The sequence below is a fragment of the Callithrix jacchus genome, chromosome 13 (assembly GCF_049354715.1).
Source record: "Callithrix jacchus isolate 240 chromosome 13, calJac240_pri, whole genome shotgun sequence".
NCBI lineage: Eukaryota > Metazoa > Chordata > Mammalia > Primates > Cebidae > Callithrix > Callithrix jacchus.
In genome coordinates this window covers 18,994,535-19,012,723 of record NC_133514.1, presented here as the reverse complement: position 1 = coordinate 19,012,723, position 18,189 = coordinate 18,994,535, and the positions used below count along the sequence as shown (strand labels likewise).

At 38.1% G+C, this 18,189-nt stretch overlaps 1 protein-coding gene across 16 annotated transcripts in view; it reads left to right on the top strand.

Annotated features, from left to right (window-relative positions):
- Positions 1 to 18,189, top strand: part of PPP3CC (protein phosphatase 3 catalytic subunit gamma) — a 99,063-nt gene that overhangs the window by 45,970 nt on the left and 34,904 nt on the right. For all 16 annotated transcript variants that reach the window (XR_013525512.1, XR_013525511.1, XR_013525510.1 and 13 more), the window contains 3 exons: positions 2,163 to 2,274; positions 15,694 to 15,839; positions 17,597 to 17,736. Coding sequence is in view for 12 of the 16 variants with exons in the window: in XM_078347256.1 (XP_078203382.1) it covers positions 2,163 to 2,274; positions 15,694 to 15,839; positions 17,597 to 17,736 (398 nt within the window). In the remaining 4 variants the exon portion in view is untranslated. The remainder of the gene's footprint in view (positions 1 to 2,162; positions 2,275 to 15,693; positions 15,840 to 17,596; positions 17,737 to 18,189) is intronic.

Genomic DNA, 18,189 nt, shown 5'->3' with positions numbered 1-18,189 from the left:
AGATTCCTGGAAGTGGGCCAAATTGAATGTGTGTTTTTTTTGTTTTTGTTTTTGTTTTTTTACTGAGACGGAGTTTTGCTCTTGTTACCCAGGCTGAAGTGCAATGGCGCGATCTCGGCTCACTGCAACCTCCACCTCCTGGGTTCAGGCAATTCTTCTCCTCAGCCTCCTGAGTAGCTGGGATTACAGGCACGTGCCACCATGCCCAGCTAATTTTTTGTATTTTTAGTAGAGACGGGGTTTCACCATATTGACCAGGATGGTCTCAATCTCTTGACCTCGTGATCCACCCGCCTCAGCCTCCTGAATGTGTATTTTTGTCAGTTTGACCAAATTTTTTTTGCTATGGAAATAATAATAATAATAATTGTTATTATTATTATCATCATCATCGAGATGGAGTTTTGCTCTGTTGCCCAGGCTAGAGTGTAGTGGCGTGATCTTGGCTCACTGCAGCCTCCACCTCCCTGGTTCAAGTGATTCTCCTGCCTTAGCCTCCAGAGTAGTGGTTTACAGGTGCCTACCACCACGCCTGGCAAATTTTTGTATTTTAGTAGAGACAAGGTTTCACCATGTTGGCCAGGCTGGTCTTGAACTTTTGACCTCAGGTGATCTGTCTGCTTCGGCCTCCCAAAGTGCTGGGATTACAGGCATGAGCCACCACCCCTGGCCTATTTTCATTTTTGTATGGTCAAATTTATCCATCTTTTATTATCTCTGAATTTTTAGTCATTAGTTATAAGTTCTTACCTATACCAATTTTGACCTACAGTAGGCTTAAGAACTCATTCATGTTTTCTTCTAGAACTTGTGTGGTTTTATCTTTTTTCATTTAGATCCCTCATTCTTTTGTTGTTTATTGTACATTGTGTGAGATATGGATCTAATTTTATCTTTTCTTTAAAAATGGCAACCACTTGTCCCAGAGCTATTTATTTAAAAGTTCATCATTATTATTACTGTGATTTGAGATGTCACCTTTATCATATAACAGGTTTTTATAAGTACTTTTATACCATATCTGTAGTATAAACTCCACTGGTATATTTATCTGCTTAAGGGCCAGTACCACTGTTTTGATTATAGATGCTTTATAGTATGTTTTAACATCTGGCAAAAGTAGTCTGCCCTCATAATGTCTCTTTTTAGTGTTTTCCTGGCTATTCTTGGATGTTCATTTTTCCATATTAATTTTAGGGTCAACTTGTCTAACTCCATAAGATAGTTTGTATTTTTCTTGGAATTGCAATGATTTATAAGTTAAATTAGGGAGAATAGTAATCCTTTAATGTTATTTTATTCTATCCAAGAACAGGGGTTGCCTTTCCATTATTTCATGTCTACTTTTATGTCTTAAAGGGGCATTTAAAATTTTTCCTTGTATGGATTTTGCACATTTCTTGTTAAATTTATTCCTATGTCTTTAGTCCTCTTTGTTGCTGTTACAAATGGGGATTTTTCTCCATGATGTTCTGTTGATTGTTTCTGCATAGAAGGTCTATTTTTTTTTTTTTAAAGATGGGATCTCCCTATGTTGCCCAGGTTGGCCTTGAACTCCTGCGCTCGAGTGGGCCTTCTGCCTTAGCTTCCTGAGTAGCTGGGACCCTATGCATGCCACTGTGCCCCAGAGCTATTGATTTTATATGTTAATTTTATATCCTGCCACTTTACTGAATTATTTTATTATTTGAATTAGTTTTATCATTGATTTTTGGGGGCGTTACATCTTTACCCATTCTTAACCCTCTAATTGAAGTGTAATCCCATTGACTAATACCCTTACACCAGTTTTGAATAGTAGCAGAAATAGTAAACATTCTTGCCTTGTTCCTGGTCTTAGTGGAAATGCCTTTAGTGTTTCAGAATTAAATAAAATACAGGTTTTAGGATTAATATATATGTGAGTGGCTTTCTGAGAGAGTTCTAGATATTTAGATAGAACATGAGAACAGATTAGAGAGAGATTTCTATAAAGGCAACTCTATACTCTATGAAATTCTAGGGCAATAAGTATATCACATTCAAAAGCTAGAAGGTTTCATTTTCAATTTGGGAGTAGCAATGAGATATGCCATTATAGCAAGTCATTTGAATTTATATAAATTGTGTTTATGCATTGTGAAGGTCACAAAGAAAATTTTATCCTTGAATTTGTCTTGTAGTGTGTGCTGTATTTATGGAGTTTAAAGATTAATCATCCCAAAACATTGTTTCTGCTTCGGGGAAATCATGAATGCAGGCATCTTACAGACTATTTCACCTTCAAACAGGAATGTAAGTATAATCTCTTCTCCAGAACCTTTTTAGTTACTTTTTAACCTGTCCTAAAGTAAATCAAACATAAAGAGAAAAGAAACTAATGGAATTCAAATGCTTCCTGTCCTTTTGTTTGTTGTAATTTTTTTCACCTGATAAGAACTAAGATTCTGTCTTCTAAGACATTTATTTTGAATATGACTTTTGGGTTCTCCCTTATTTATAAAATAATTAATTTGAGAATTTGAAAAGCATAGAGAAGTCTAAAGAAGATAAAAGTGTCCATAATCATGGCACCTAGAGGTAATCCTTGTTATCATACTGTTTGAAATATGGTCTTCTATTCTTTTTTTATGTATATATAAAACCTATTATGAAATAGTTCAGGTATATATATCTGTATATATTTTAAAAATAAAATTGGGCTCATATGTACTGTTTAATAAATTTCTGTTTCATCTAATATAGTAGCATTTTTTCCATATCGTTAAGTATTTTTGAAACTATGATTTTTTTATTGTTTTGTTTTTTGTTTTTTTTTTTAATTTTTATTTGGCACCAGATGGCCAAGAAACCATTGTTTTTAAGTGTTATTTTAATTTTTTTAAGTAATCCGTTTTACGAATGCACAATCATATATGTAGCCGATTTAGTAACAGTTGTAGGATATTTAGGTTGTTTCTAACTGTAAGTACTACTGTAATGGTAAAAATAGGTTTAATATAAAACTAGAATTATTGGCCAGATGCGGTTGCTCACGCTTGTAATCCCAGCACTTTGGGAGGCTGAGGCAGGTGGATCACAAGGTCAGGAGTTCAAGACCAGCCTAGCCAACATGGTGACACCCCATCTCTACTCAGAATACAAAAATTAGCTGGGTGTAGTGGTGCAAACCAGTAATCCCAGCTACTCAGGAGGCTGAGGTAGGAGAATGGCTTGAACCCAAGAGGTGGAAGTTGCGGTGAGCCGAGATCACACCACTGCACTCCAGTCTAGGCAACACAGCGAGACTCCATTTCAAAATTAAAAAAAAAAAAAAAAAAAGGAAAAAAAAGTAGAATTATTTAGAAAGTCAAAACATTACTAGCTGATTTAAAAACAAATAACATAGTAGGAGGCTAAGGCTGGACGATCCCTTCAGCCCAGGAACTGTAGAACAGCCTTGGCAATATAGCAAGACTCCATCTCAAAAAAACAAACTCATAGATTTATTTGACCAGAATCTGCTACTCATAATTGGCTCCTCACTAACAGACAGTATGCTGGAGATTATGTTGGGGATGTTTGGGAGATCCTGCCCAGGACATTTGCATTTTTAGTTCTTCTTTCCCCAGATACCTATTTTCTTATAAGATATACATTCTATTTCATTCATGTCATTTCTTCAGAGATTTTCTCCTTTGGTTGCTTTTCTAAATAATAATCTCATCATTTTACCCTCATACTCTGTTTTTTTTTCATTGTGTTTATCTATACCTGTGATTTATATATATTTATTTTTTTACTGTCTTTCTCTGCCACCAGCTCCATGATAGCAGGGAAATGTTTTGTTCACTGTTGTTTTCCCCAGCACTCAAAACAGTATCTAGTTGCTCATAGGAGTTGCTTAATAAATATTGGTTGAGTTCATTTGAATGAATGAGCATCTATGATTTGTATCTTTAGAACAAACTCTCAAAAAAGAATTTCTGGGTTAGAGGGCAGGTACATTTTAAAGACTTTTGACATACTCTAAGTCCTCCAGAAAATATGTATATTGGGTTATACTCCAAAAATTTTTTTTTATTTTTGTAATGAAAATACTGAAATAAACAAAAGCAAAATTGTACCTGTTTTTATTTCTAAAATGTTAGGATATTTTCTATAAAATAAGGAAGGTAAACTAAATATCTTGGGTCCCATCTGGCTCTAAAATCTACCCGTCTTAAGGAATCCTAAATATGTAAATATACTTCAGTGTTCATAGGGTTGATATTTTGATGATGGACTTCACTTTATATCTTATTCAGATTTTTCTGCAGATTATTATCTTAGAAGAATATATTATAAAATATTTAAACTTTTATTTCAAGAATAATTTTCAACGTTAAAAAAATTTTAAATTTGTTTTCAGAGACTTGGACTTTATCCAACCGCCCACAGATCCCTGTACTGATAGGTAGATTGCAATTTGTAGTGTTTTATATGCTCGTATGAATTCTTGCTATCTGTAGCTTTCTACATTGGAGATAGTAGTTGTAATGACAACCTCCCTCCTAGCAGAGCCTCCAAGAAAAGGTCTTTATTATTAAAATAAATTTTAGAGGATAAGCACTTCTTAAAAATTCTGTCAAAAAAGTCAGCTACAAGCGGGCGAGATACAGATCCTTCCAGCCCTTGGTGATTTACTGGAATAAACACTTTAAATCAGCAGCTAATTGCCAGGAAGTTTTAAATCTACTGTTGGCGGGTGTTTAAATTGCTGTAGGCTGAGCGAGGTGGCTCATGTCTGTAATCCTAGTACTTTTGGAGGCCGAGGTTGGCGGATCACTTGAACCCAAGAGTTCAAGACCAGCCTGGGCAACATGGTGAAACCCCAGCTCTACAAAAAAAACCACACACACAAAATGAGCTGTGCATGGAGGCACTCACCTGTAGTCCGAGCTACTCAGGAGGCTGAGTTGGGAGGATCACCTGAGCCTGGGAGTTTGAGGCTATAGCGAGCCATGATCACCACTGCTCTCCAGCCTGGGAGACAGAGTGAGACCCTGTCTCAACAACAACAACAACTACAAAAAAGGTGTAATGTATTCGAAAAGCAATTTTGTATATATATAAAAATTTTAAGTGCATATCCCCATTTTTTTTTTTTTTTGAGACAGAGTTTTGTTCTTGTTACCCAGGCTGGAGGAGTGCAATGGCACGATCTCGGCTCTCCACAACCTCCGCCTCCTGGGTTCAGGCAATTCTCCTGCCTCAGCCTCCTGGGTAGCCGGGATTACAGGCACGCGCCACCATGCCCAGCTGATTTTTTTGTATTTTTAGTAGAGATGGGGTTTCACCATGTTGACCAGGATGGTCTCGATCTCTTGATCCACCCGCCTCGGCCTCCCAAAGTGCTGGGGTTACAGGCATGAGCCACCACACCCGGCCGCATATCCGCATTTTAAGTTTGACTGTGATCTGGCAGTCACACTTGTAGGAATTTATTATGCAGATTGTATTAACTTTTTAAATGCTGCATTAAAAATTATCACAAATTTAGTGGCTTAAAAGAGCACATTTATTATCTCATAGTTATTAAAGGTCAGAAGTCCAGGCACAATGTGGCTAGATTCTCTGTACAGGATCTCACTGAGTTGAAATCAAGGCGTTGCCAGGTTTTCAGTTCTCATCTGGGGCTTGGGGTCTTTTTCCAAGGTCACTTGTTGGCAGTCCTTGTAACTGTAGGATTACGGTCCCTGTTGTCCTGTTAGCTGTTGACCAAGAATGGCTCTCAGCTTCTGGATGTTGTTTGCGGTTCTTTAACATGTCACCTCCAGTGGTAGTTCCCAATATGAATATTTTCTTTTTTTTTTGATGTAGTCCTGCTCTCTCACCCTGGCTGGAGTGCAATGGCATGATCTCGGCTCACTGCAAACTCCAGCTCCTGGGTTCAAGCAATTCTCCCGCCTCAGCTTCCCGAGTAGCTGGGATTACAGGCACCTGCCATCATGCCTGGCTAATTTTTGTATTTTTGTAGAGACAGGGTTTCACCATGTTGGTCAGGCTGGTCTTGAACTCCTGACCTCAGGTAATCTACCTGCCTCAGCCTCCCAAAGTGCTGGGATTACAGGTGTGAGCCACCACACCCAGTCTGAATGTTTGCTTTTTTCCAGGCTGGCCTGAGTGTAGCTCTCTGACTTTCTCTTTTGTGATTGGCTAGCTGCTCACTCTGTTTTCAAAAGGCTCACCTTAGGTCAGGCATGGTGGCTCATGCCTGTAATTTCAGCACATTGGGAGGCCAAAGGGGAGAGGATCACTTGAGGCCAGTAGTTCAAGACCAGCCTGGGCAACATAGTGAGACCTTGTCTCTACCAAAAAGAAAATAAAAAAAAAATAGAATCAATCAGCCTGCATGGTGGTGCAAGCCTGTAGTCCCAGCTACTTGGTAAGCTGAGCCTGGGAGTTTGAGGTTATAGTGGGCTCTGATTGTGCCACTGTACTCTGGCGTGGGTGACAGAGTGAGACCCTTTCCCTAAAAATAAGTAAGTAAGTAAGTAAGTAAGTAAATAAATGGTTCACCTGATTAGGTGAAGATATCTTTCTTTTGTCCCGTATAATGGGACAAAATAATGGAGTCTCATTATCATACTTACAGTTTCCATCCACCAAAAGAGGAGTGGATTATACATACAAAGATGTAGGTCAATGCAGGTCATTTTAGAAATTGTCTACCACACATATATACTCACACAGAGAATATGGATGCTTAAGGATGTTCAGTGCAGTGTCAATTATAACAGCAACAGCAGTAAAAAGATAATCTAAATGTCAACAAGACACTAATGAAGTAAGTGATAATGTGCTTTTTAACAACGGAATGCTAGGCAGCTGTTGAAAGACCAAGGTGGCCAGGTGCGTGGCTTATGCCCGTAATCCCAACACTTTGGGAGGCCGAGATGGGGGCATTGCTTGAGCCCAGGAGTTCAAGACCAGCCTGGGCAACATAGTAAGACCCTTTCTCTACAGAAAATTTGAAAATTAGCTGAGTGTGGTAGCATGTGCCTGTAGTTCCAGCTACTTGGGAGGCTGAGGCAGGAGGATTACATGAGCCCAGGATTCTAGGCTGCAGTGAGCTGTAATCACCACACTCCAGCCTGGGTGACAGAGCAAGACTCTGTCTCTGAAAGCAAAAGAAAGATAGGCAGACCAAGATATACCCATAATATGTACTGATATGGAGGGATGCTAAGATATTTTGTAAGCCATTTGCAGAGCATGTAAATGGCCATCTCCTTTGTAAATTAAAATATTTAATGTACAAAAGAAATCATTAACAGTGGAAGTTGGGTTAGGAGAACTTATACGTTTTTTTTTTTTTTTAAGATGCAGTATTGACACATTGCCCAGGCTAGTCTTAAATTCATGCAGTCCTCTAGCCTTAGCCTCCTAGGTAGCTAAGACTGGGGCATGCCATCAGACATGGCTTACTTTTAATTTTGTGTCCTCTCTAGTGTTGTTTGAATTATTTTTTACTACCACTGTGTATACTACTATTTTACCAACACTACGTACCACTATTTTTCAAAGTAATTTAAAACTTACCCAGTTTGGGTCCAAGCATTTGAAAAGCTTTGTAGAGCACCTGAGGTGGTTCAGCTGTGTGCTGCTGGTTAAGAATGACTACTCCAGAATCTTTGGGAAGCTTCTATTTTCTGTCCTTTGGGAACCACTTCACCAAATACAAAAATTAAAAATATTTTATTTTACATTATTTTGCTAAATCAAACGTTGGGGTATTCCTTAACACCTTCATTTCTTACCTGGGAAAATTAAATAATGCGTCTAGCAGTTAACAGATTCCCTGGAATGTAATGCTCGCTGTAAGTCAGCTATTTTTACTAATTAGGAGTAGATAAGTAGTGAAGAAAACTGCCTGTGACTGCATTAGTTTTGAATTAAGTTTCAGAGTTTTTTTTAGGTAACATTTTATTTAATTATTCTCTGTCTTATCAGAGTTTTTTTTTAATTTTTAATTTTTATGGGTATATAGCAGGTGTATTTATTTATGGGATACATGAGCTATTTTGATACAGGGATGCAATGTGTAATAATAACATCAGAGATTTTTTTTTGACAGGTATATTTTAAGTGTCTTATTTTGCCCAGACAAAATAAGAATTTCTTTGGTTTTTATTTGCTTTTCACATGACTTAACTGTAGTTAAACCTGATGGCTTTCTTCTTCTCTCTACCAAGATAGATTGTCTCTTTTGTTATAATGCTGCATCTGGAATGTAAATAAGTCTTGGAATGAGCACACAAATTCAAGTATAAATTGAAAAATTTATTCCTGTATGAGGAGAGCATGTGTGCTGCTCTGCATGGGTGCTTTTACTGATAAGCTGATCACTCTTAAAGGGCCACTGTGGCTTCTAGAATTAGCACCTTATAATTACTAAGGGATGCTTAGTTTCAGATTGTGCAGCTGTAATCTTGTTCATGTTTTGAAGCAAGAGCTGGGTGAAGGCTTTTCTTATATCAACCAAAAGTTGCTTTATAATGCACAGATTTTTAAAAAATATTCCTTTCTTCAGAGAAAAGTATAATTTTTTTTCTTTTTTAAAAAATGGATATATAATAGTTGTACATATTTTTGAGGTACATTTGATATATTGAATATATGTATATAATTATAATTATCAAGTCAGGGTAACTTGGATATCCATCACCTCAAACATTTATCTTTTCCTTGTCTAATAGTTAAACAAAAAAAATTTTTTTAAGAGACAGGGTCTCATTCTGTTGTCCAGGCTGGTGTACAATTGTGTAATCATAGCCCACCGCAACCTTGAACTCCTTGGCTTAAGTGATTCTCTTGCCTCAGCCTCCTGAGTAGCTGGAACTATAGGTACGTGCCACCTTGCCTGGCTAATTTTTAAATTTTTTGTAGACACTGCGTCTTGCTTATGTTGCCAAACTTCTCAAACGATCCTTCCACCTTGCCCTCCCAAAGTGCTGAGATTACAGGTGTGAACCGCCATGTCCAGCCCCTAACCGTTAATTTTTGACATATCATTTGTTTTTACAAAAATATTTCTTTATTGTTATGTCCTTAGAAAGCAAGAAATGTAGTGTTTTCCTTTGTTTCTTTCTTTTTTGAGACAGGGTCTTGCTCTGTTGCCCAGGCTGGAGCACAGTGGTAAAAATCATAGTTCATTGCAGCCTCAACCTTCCATGCTCAAGTGGTCCTTAAACCTCAGCCTCCTGCGTGGCTGGGACTACAGGTGAAGCTGCCATGCCCAGCCTATTTTTATGCATTTATTTATTTTCTTTGAAGGAACCTAGTGTTTATATTATTCTGTAAAAGCTCTGGGTCCAAGCTCATAGCTCTAGGTTGAAGTTTCTACAGTAAATAAATTTGTTATTTCTATGAACCATTTTTTTAAAAATGTACAGTTAAGGTCAGGTGTGATGGCTCACACCTGTAATCCCAGCACTTTGGGAGGCCGAGGCAGGTGGATCATTTGAGGTCAGGAGTTCAAGACCAACCTGGCCAATGTGGTAAAACCTTGTCTCTACCAAAAATACAAAAATTAGCCAGGCATGGTGGTGCGTGCCTGTATTCCCAGCAACTCGGGAGGCTGAGGCAGGAGAATCACTTGAACCTGGGAGGTGGAGGTTGTGGTGAGCTGAGATCATGCCACTGCACTCCAGCCTGGTAACAAAAGAAGACTGTGTCTAAAAAAAAATGTATAGTTAAATAGCTTACTGACATGTTCCAGAAAGTCCTGTAATTTTACTAATGAAAGCAGTATTGTTATGACAACCGGATTTTTAAAAAAATAAACACATATTGTTTGTCATTACTCATTGCAGCATGATTTAGAGCAACAGATTGGTCTAATTAGATTGTGATACATCCATAAAACAAAATGCTATGTAGATGTTAAAAAATTATAAAGCTTTCCTGTAGGGGAGGCAAAATTTTACCTTTACTCTCTTAGGGTTTTTCAGCTGGGCCTGAGAATTAAATTGACATAAGATAATTTTTTTCTTTTCTTGAGACAGAGTCTTGCTCTATCCCCCAGGTTGGAGTGTAGTGGCGCAATCTTGGCTCACTGCAACGTCCGCCTCCTGGATACAAGCGATTCTCTTGCCTCAGCCTCCCGAGTAGCTGGGATTACAGTCACATGCCACCACACCTGGCTAATTTTTTGCATTTTTAATAGAGATGAGGTTTCACTCTGTTGGTCAGGCTGGTCCTGACCTCGTGATCTGCTTGCCTTGGCCTTGCAAAGTGCTGGGATTACAGGCTTGAGCCACTGTGCCCAGCGCCATAAGATAAATTAATAGGAGAAGAGCACACAAATTTATTTAATATAAGTGCTACATAACATGGGAGCCGCTATAAGGAAATGAAGACCCAGAGACTCAGAGGTGAACACCTACATGCTGAATTGGGCAAAAAGTAGTAAGTTGTGAAAAAGTAACTAAATGATGTGAGGAGACTGGAAGATAAGAGTTATTTGCGTTCAGCCTCAACTATTAATCCTTGGTGATAACAATGTTATTTTCCTTCTAGTATAGGGAGGGAATCTTTCTTTTCTTTTTTTTTTTACTTTTATTTTAGGTTCAGTGGTACATGCGCAGGTTTGTTATATAGGCAAACTTGTGTTATAGGGGTTTGCTGTACAGATTATTTCATCACCTAGTACCATATGACACAAGTAGTTATTTTTTCTGATCCTCTCCCTCCTCCTACCCTCCACTTTCAAGTAGGCCCCAGTGTCTCGTTCTGAGAGGGTAACTTTCAAATGGGATTTTCATCTCCTGCTTTTAAAAAGCAGTATGAGCTGGGCGCTGTGGCATGTGCCTGTAATCCCAACTACTTGGGAGGCTGAAGTGGGAGGATTGCTTGAGTCCAGGAGTTTGAGGATCATCCTGGTCATGTAACAAGACCCTGTTTCAAAAAAATAAAAAAAAGAAGAAGAAACAGCATGAAGGTCAGAACGATCTTCTTGCACCTGGTGTTTTTCAAGTGCCTTTAACTCAAAGTGTCAGTGTGCCAGAGGGGCATATTTTGGGTTGACATATTCTTAACTCCTTCACTCTTCATCTGAAGATAGGGCATGATAGCCAAAATGTTTTCTTAAGTATAAAAAGCAAGTAAAGAACAGTACATATATATATATATATATATATATATGCTATAATTTATGTAAAAAGCAAAAGGATATTTTAGAAGGATAAGGAACATACATATCTGCATGTGTATGCATAGAACATCTGTGTAAAGACACCCAGGAAACTGGTAATATTGGTTACCTGCTGAGAGGGCAGGAAGCACAGTATACCCTTTTGTGGCTTTTAAAATTTGAGCTGTGTCTCATGCCTGTAATCCCAGCACGTTGGGAGACTGAGGTGGGAAGATCTTTTGAGGCCAGGAGTTCAAAGCTGCAGTATGCTGTGATAATTCCACTGCACTCCAGCTTGGATGACAGAATGAATCCCTGTCTCAAACAATAATAATAATAAGTACATAAAGCAAATAAAAATTGAAACAAAGACATAATCAGTGACTAGGCCAGATTGTGATTTCTTGCAAGTAGTGCTGACTCTCAAAGTTGCTTTCAAAGAATTTTGTTGACAATTTTGTTGTGTTAGTGTTGTATTATTGATACTAGTTAGAACTTATATCAGCATCATCCTATGGCTGTAGTGCATTTTTCCTTCATTATAGAAATAACCATTTTATGGGCTATATCTTAAAATTTGTCTTGAAGACTTTAATCAGCTAATTTAACCTCTGGGAGTTATGTATTTGGCTATTTAGATTCTTCTATTCAAAATCTTATTTTAAAATAATGATTAAGAGGAATATTTAGAGGGTAGTTAGTAGAATGAACAGGTTAAAGTCCCAGTTCTGCTAATTACTAGCTTGCAGCTTTGGGAAAGTAAGCCTAATTTCCTGTTTTTAAATTAAGACAGTAATAGCTACTTCATAGGGTTTCTGTGAGTATTAAATACTTTATCAGTTAACACATGGTACATACTAAGTGCCAGTATTATTCTGCATATTTTACATAAATTAATTAATGTAATCCTTATAGACCCTGAATCTATAATTCAGGGTATTATTATTATGACCATAGATAAGGAAACCAAGGCACAGAGAGTTGAAATTTCTATCCAAGATCCCATAGCTGGTAAGTGGAGGGGGCTGAGGTTATTCGAGTTGTGCAACAAGTTCCAGACTCTACTCTCTTCATCACTATGCCATGCCAAATGTTTAACTCAGTGATAGACACATGATGAGCTTTCAATACATTTAAATAATAAAGGTAATTGGGCCAGGTATAGGTGCAGTACCTCATGCCTATAATCCTAGCACTTTGGAAGGCTGAGGTAGGAGGATTGCTTGAGGCCAGGAATTGAAGACCAACCTGGGCAGCATATTGAGACCCTGTCTCTACAAGTAATTTTTAAAACTTAGCTGGTTGTGGTTGCACATGCCTATAGTCCAAGCTACTTAGAAGATTTGGCAGGAGGACCACTTGAACCTAGGACTTTGAGGTTACAGTGAACTCCAGTTGCACTACTGCACTCCAGCCTAGGCAGTAGTAAGATTTTTTCTCTAAAAAATATTTAAAAATAGAGATAGCATAATAGTAAATGTTATTATATAAAGATTACATATCGACCTGGCGCGGTGGCTCATGCCTGTAATCCCAGCACTTTGGGAGGCCGAGGCAGGTGAATCACGACGTCAAGAGATGGCGACCATCCTGGTCAACATGGTGAAACCCCGTCTCTACTAAAGATACAAAAAATTAGCTGGGCATGGTGGCGCATGCCTGTAATCCCAGCTACTCAGGAGGCTGAGGCAGGAGAATTGCCTGAATCCAGGAGGCAGAGGTTGCGGTGAGCCGAGATCGCACCATTGCACTCCAGCCTGGGTAACAAGAGCGAAACTCCGTCTCAAAAAAAAAAAAAAAAGATTACATATTCATCATAAAAATTGAGAAAATACAGCTAAACTAAGAAAAATATAGATACCATCATCAATCAAACCCCTCAGAAAACTGAATGTTGGTAATTACATATGCAGTTCATATCTTTTGAAACAATAAAGATGGTAACATTTCATAGCCTATTTTATTCATATATTAATATAAGATGAACTCCTTTTTGCTTAATTTAATTTTTGACCTCCTGTTAATTTATAAAATGACAATACACTTCCTTACTTAACATCTTCAGACTTGCCATTCTTTTTGGAAGTAGGGTAAGAAATTATGTTGAGTCATTCTTAGGGTTGAAAGGCATTTATCAATGTAAGATGTTATGGAGCATGAATTAATAAGTAATGTAAATCCCTACCGATATTCAAGTGTAGGACTCCCACGGATGAATTTCTTACTGGCATTGGCAACAGAGGGAAGTCTGGTTTCTAGGATTTTCAGGAGAAAAAGTCAGTCACTAACCATAAATTAAATAATTTTTTGTTTATTTTTTGCTTCCAGCAGACTTCCTGGCCAATGCTAGATCTACTTTGAAATGGGCAAAACGTTTTTAAAACAAAGCAGAGTATAGGATGTAACTGTAAGGAGAGGCAACAATGCATGAGACATGGTTCTTGTTAACTTGGAGTTCCTAACTGCTATAACGGCAGTACAAAATGTTCTGAAAAGCTCAAAGAAACCCACAGGCTCCCTTAATGAACTCAAACCCTGATCACCCAATATTGGCATTAAAGAGACATCTTCACACTCAGGGATGGAAGGCCTTACAACTTCAAGCGTCTACTGGTTTACACCTTCCTTAGGGATCTCTAATCATTCCTGCCACCCATATTGTACTGCAGTCTGGCCCAAATCTAGATCCATCATTCTTCACTTTATTCCCTAAAGCCTTGCCAGGACCAGGCTCTGATCCTGAAACATGTCTTTTCTAAAGGCTTAGAGATCGCAAAAATGAAATAAACACAGAAATAATGACCAACTAGATAGTGTTACTCGATACAGCTTTATTCTCTTGATCCTGTAGGCTACCTCATCTTCCCAGAATCTTGGAAGAGGAGGAGTTCACAGTTCTGCCGGGCTGCCTGAGTATACGTTTTTTTTTTTTTGTTTGTTTGTTTGTTTGTTTTTTTTTTTGAGACAGAATCTCACTCTGTCCCAAGCTGAGTACAGTTGCGCGATCTCAGCTCACTGCAACCTCCACCTCCTGGGTTCAAGTAATTCTCCTGCCTCAGCCTCCCGAGTAGCTGGGACTACAGGTGGCTGCCACCACATCCAGCTAATTTTTGTATTTTTGGTAGAGTTGGGGTTTCACCATGTTGGCCAGGATGGTTTTGATCTCATGACCGCATAATCCACCCACCTCAGCCTCCCATAGTGCTGGGATTACAGGTGTGAGCAACTGCGCCCGGCCTCCTGACTGTACTTCTGGTCTTCTCTACCCACGCACACCCCTGAGCACAGCTTGACTTGGAAACCAAGGCCAAGAAAGAAGAAAATGTTCCTTTTTTTCTTTAATACCCATTTTCTAGTTTCCCACCTATTATTTCATGACGTTTCCTTTCCAGAGATTTGTGGATACCCCTCCTCCCACCCATTGATGAGTTTCCTTATTCTGGAGCTGCAAGTTGACAGCCACATCGAAATACAATTTATTAAGCCAAACATTTATTTTCTATTGTTTAGAGACAGAGTCTCACTCTGTTACCCAGGCTGGAGTGCAGTGGCACTATTGTAGCTCATTGCAGCCTCAAACTCCTGGGCTCAATCTATCCTCCCACCTCAGCCTCCCAAGTAGGCCCCCACAGCCAGCTAATTTTGTGTTTTAATTTGCTGTGAAAATGAGGACTCACTGTGTTGCCCAGGCTGGTCTCAAGCGATCCTCCCACCTCAGCCTTCCAAAACACTGGGATTGCAGGCATGAGCCACCATACCAGCTTAAGCCAAATGTTTTTACAGAAAAAAGAATAATTTGGAAAAAGACATAATTTGCTTACAGAGCTTAAAAATCATGAGCAAAAACATTATTGACATTTTATTGTTGTTGCTTAAGACTCCAGTTTCCACTTACATATCTTCAATACTCCTAAGGGATCTTTAAGACTCAATAAAATATTCAGGCTCACAAGACTACCATGGACCCTGCTTGTCATTCATATACTTAGAAGAATACAGGTCAGGAAAGGCAGCACTGGGTGTTCCTTTTCAGTGGAGTGGTCCTCACCGGAGTGCATACTGCAGTCCAGTGGCTTTCTGTCTTTCTTGCCTTCTCCCATCCTCCCACCAGCTCAGGTACAAGTAAACAATATCCACAGTGGGAAGATTAGGTAGCCATCCTGGTATAGAAGCCTCATGCATCAAAAGTGTCGATGTGTGTTATAAAACTACCTTCAGAGGAGCCCAAAGCTGTAGCTTCCCACCAGGTACCTAGGTAATTTTCACCATAAGCCATGTTGCCTAATAACACAGTGGACAGTCACCTTATCAAGTTTCCAAGCAATAGAGCGTGAAAGTTAATCCAAGGTCATACTTGTCTTTAAGAGGAGAGAGAGTTTTTTAACCTATTATCTACAACTTTTCAAAAGTATCTTTACAAAGATAATTGTGCTTTCAAATTATCTGAAATAAATGTCTTTAAAATAGCTCCATATTCTCCTGGCCTATATCCTTTTTCAAATGTGATACATTTTACATTTTAGCTTTTCTTCAATTGACTGATTTTCCTTTTTTATTAGGTCGAATCAAATATTCTGAACAGGTGTATGATGCCTGCATGGAGACATTTGACTGTCTTCCTCTTGCTGCCCTCTTAAACCAGCAGTTTCTGTGTGTTCATGGAGGAATGTCACCTGAAATTACTTCTTTAGATGACATTAGGAAAGTAAGTAATCTTTTATTACTCTCATAATCTTTAAAATTTGTTTTTTTTGTTGTTGTTGTTTTTGAGACAAAGTCTCTCTCTGTTGCCCTGGCTGAAGTGCAGTGGTGCAACCTCAGCTCACTGCAACCTTCACCTCCCTGGTTCAGTCTCCTGAGTAGGTGGATACAGGTTCACACGACTACGCCTGGCTAATTTTTATAATTTTGGTAGAGACAGAATTTTACCATGTTGGCCAGGCTGGTCTTGAACTCCTGACCTCAAGTGATCTGCCCACCTCGGGCTCCCATAGTGCTGTAATTACAGGTGTGAGCCACCAAGCCTGGCCTAAAATTTGTTTCTTATTGCAGTCAATCAGTATATCTTTAGCTGAAATCTTTAAAATGCAGATAATCAAAAGTAAGAAAATGGAAGTTACCTCTGACTTCATCACTATGAGATAACTACTGTTGACATTTTGATATGTATCTGCCACAAATTATAATTTTTAATGAGCTCTGTTTTTACCAACTAGAAACCTAACATTCTTGTAGTATAGTCCTGAAACTTTAAATTATGTCACAGTGCAAAAGGAAGGACACCAGGGTTCTAATCACAGTCCTGCCATTAATTGTGTAACCTGGACCAAATTACTGAACCTCTTAGTCACATTTCTTCTCTATGAAATGAGGAAGTTGGAGAGGATGGTCTGAGGACACTGCCAGCTCTGAAATGCATTGGCTTTGACATTTTAGATGATACAGTTTCGTTGTTATACTTGCCTTCCTTGGTGACTATTATTTTCAGGATTCTGTATCTTCATTTTGGAAAAAAATGACCAATTTTTATACTACATGGCCATCTTCTCTTCTCTACCTTTGAATTCTTCTACTTCTCTCTCTTTTTTCATCAAAGTGATGGATACTCATCCTCTCTTATAGGTACTGAGACTAAAAAGATTTTTCTGTTTATAAAACTATTTTCTGTGAATGAAAGTCAGTCTTCTCAGGGTGAGAGACGATACCTGTATGTATTGGCTTTTCTCCTGCCTTTCTGTCTTTTAAATAACCAGCATTTCTCTTTTACATAGGAAAATATGAATTTTATAATTCTGAATCAATTGTATCAATAAAAAGCTCTTTCACTCAGTAGAAATTCTCTTCTTAGAACTGAGCTATTGTAGTACTTGCTTTCTCTTGGTTTTTATTGCTTTTAACTAAAGCAGCAATGACTAAAGGCTTAATAACTCATATTGAAATACCTCAACTGCATAGAATTTTCCATTCTATGGAAACGCCCTTACAAACTTAGCATTCTTTAAAATAAAGAAATCTCCACTGGAATGAGGTTTGCAGTGAACAGAACCAGAGTAAAACATTTCTGCCTTCATGATAACATTGGCTCACCTAGACAATTAAAAATAATTTTATATAGTCATAGTCTTTCTAAAGTAGTATATTTCTATATTGCTTTTGAATTAAATGATTGCACATTTGAATTAAATTAGTACTGCTTTACAATTAGGATGTAAGAGGCTCCTTTACTGCAGTATGGTTAGATGACAGGGATATTGATAAAAATTTATTCCAGAAAAATAATAAAAATTATATATCTAAAATGGTTAAATGTTCCTTTTCTTGCAGGAAAATCTTTTAGGGGCATACTGGCATCTCTCCTAATACATTCTTGTGGGTGGAAGGGGTTTTTCTTTGACACATACAAGTTTCTCAGAGCCTTTTGCTCTCCTGACTTTTTTCTTTTTGCTTTTGTGTGTCTTCTAGTTAGACAGGTTTATGGAACCTCCTGCCTTTGGGCCTGTGTGTGACCTGCTTTGGTCTGATCCCTCAGAGGATTATGGCAGTGAGAAGACCTTGGAGCACTATACCCATAACACTGTCCGAGGGTGCTCTTATTTCTACAGGTAAGCTAGTCCTTGAGGTTGAAAATTATGAGAGGAAATGGTAATATATTTTATCAGATTGTTTTTCAGCATTTTATATTTCAAATCTATGTAGTATAAGCACTTGTGTTTAACTTTTTGATTCATAGGAGGCAAGAAACTTCTTTGTTTGGCTTTTTATATTTTCTTAGGTATTGTGTCCTAAGAAGTATAACACACCAAACATGATTGGACTTTCTGCAGTACTTTTTTGTCTGATTTTAAGTGACCTAGACTATTTGTTCATAAACATTATCTGTACACTTTAAAAAAAAAATAAAGATTTCTTGGCTCTTTCCCCAGAGATTCTGATATACTAAGTCTGAGATAGAGGAATCCTATTGTGTTTTGAAAAGCTCTCCAGCTTTTATAACCACTGGTATAGACTAAGATATAAAAAGAACAGGACATTGTGAACTAAGCCCAGTACATTTC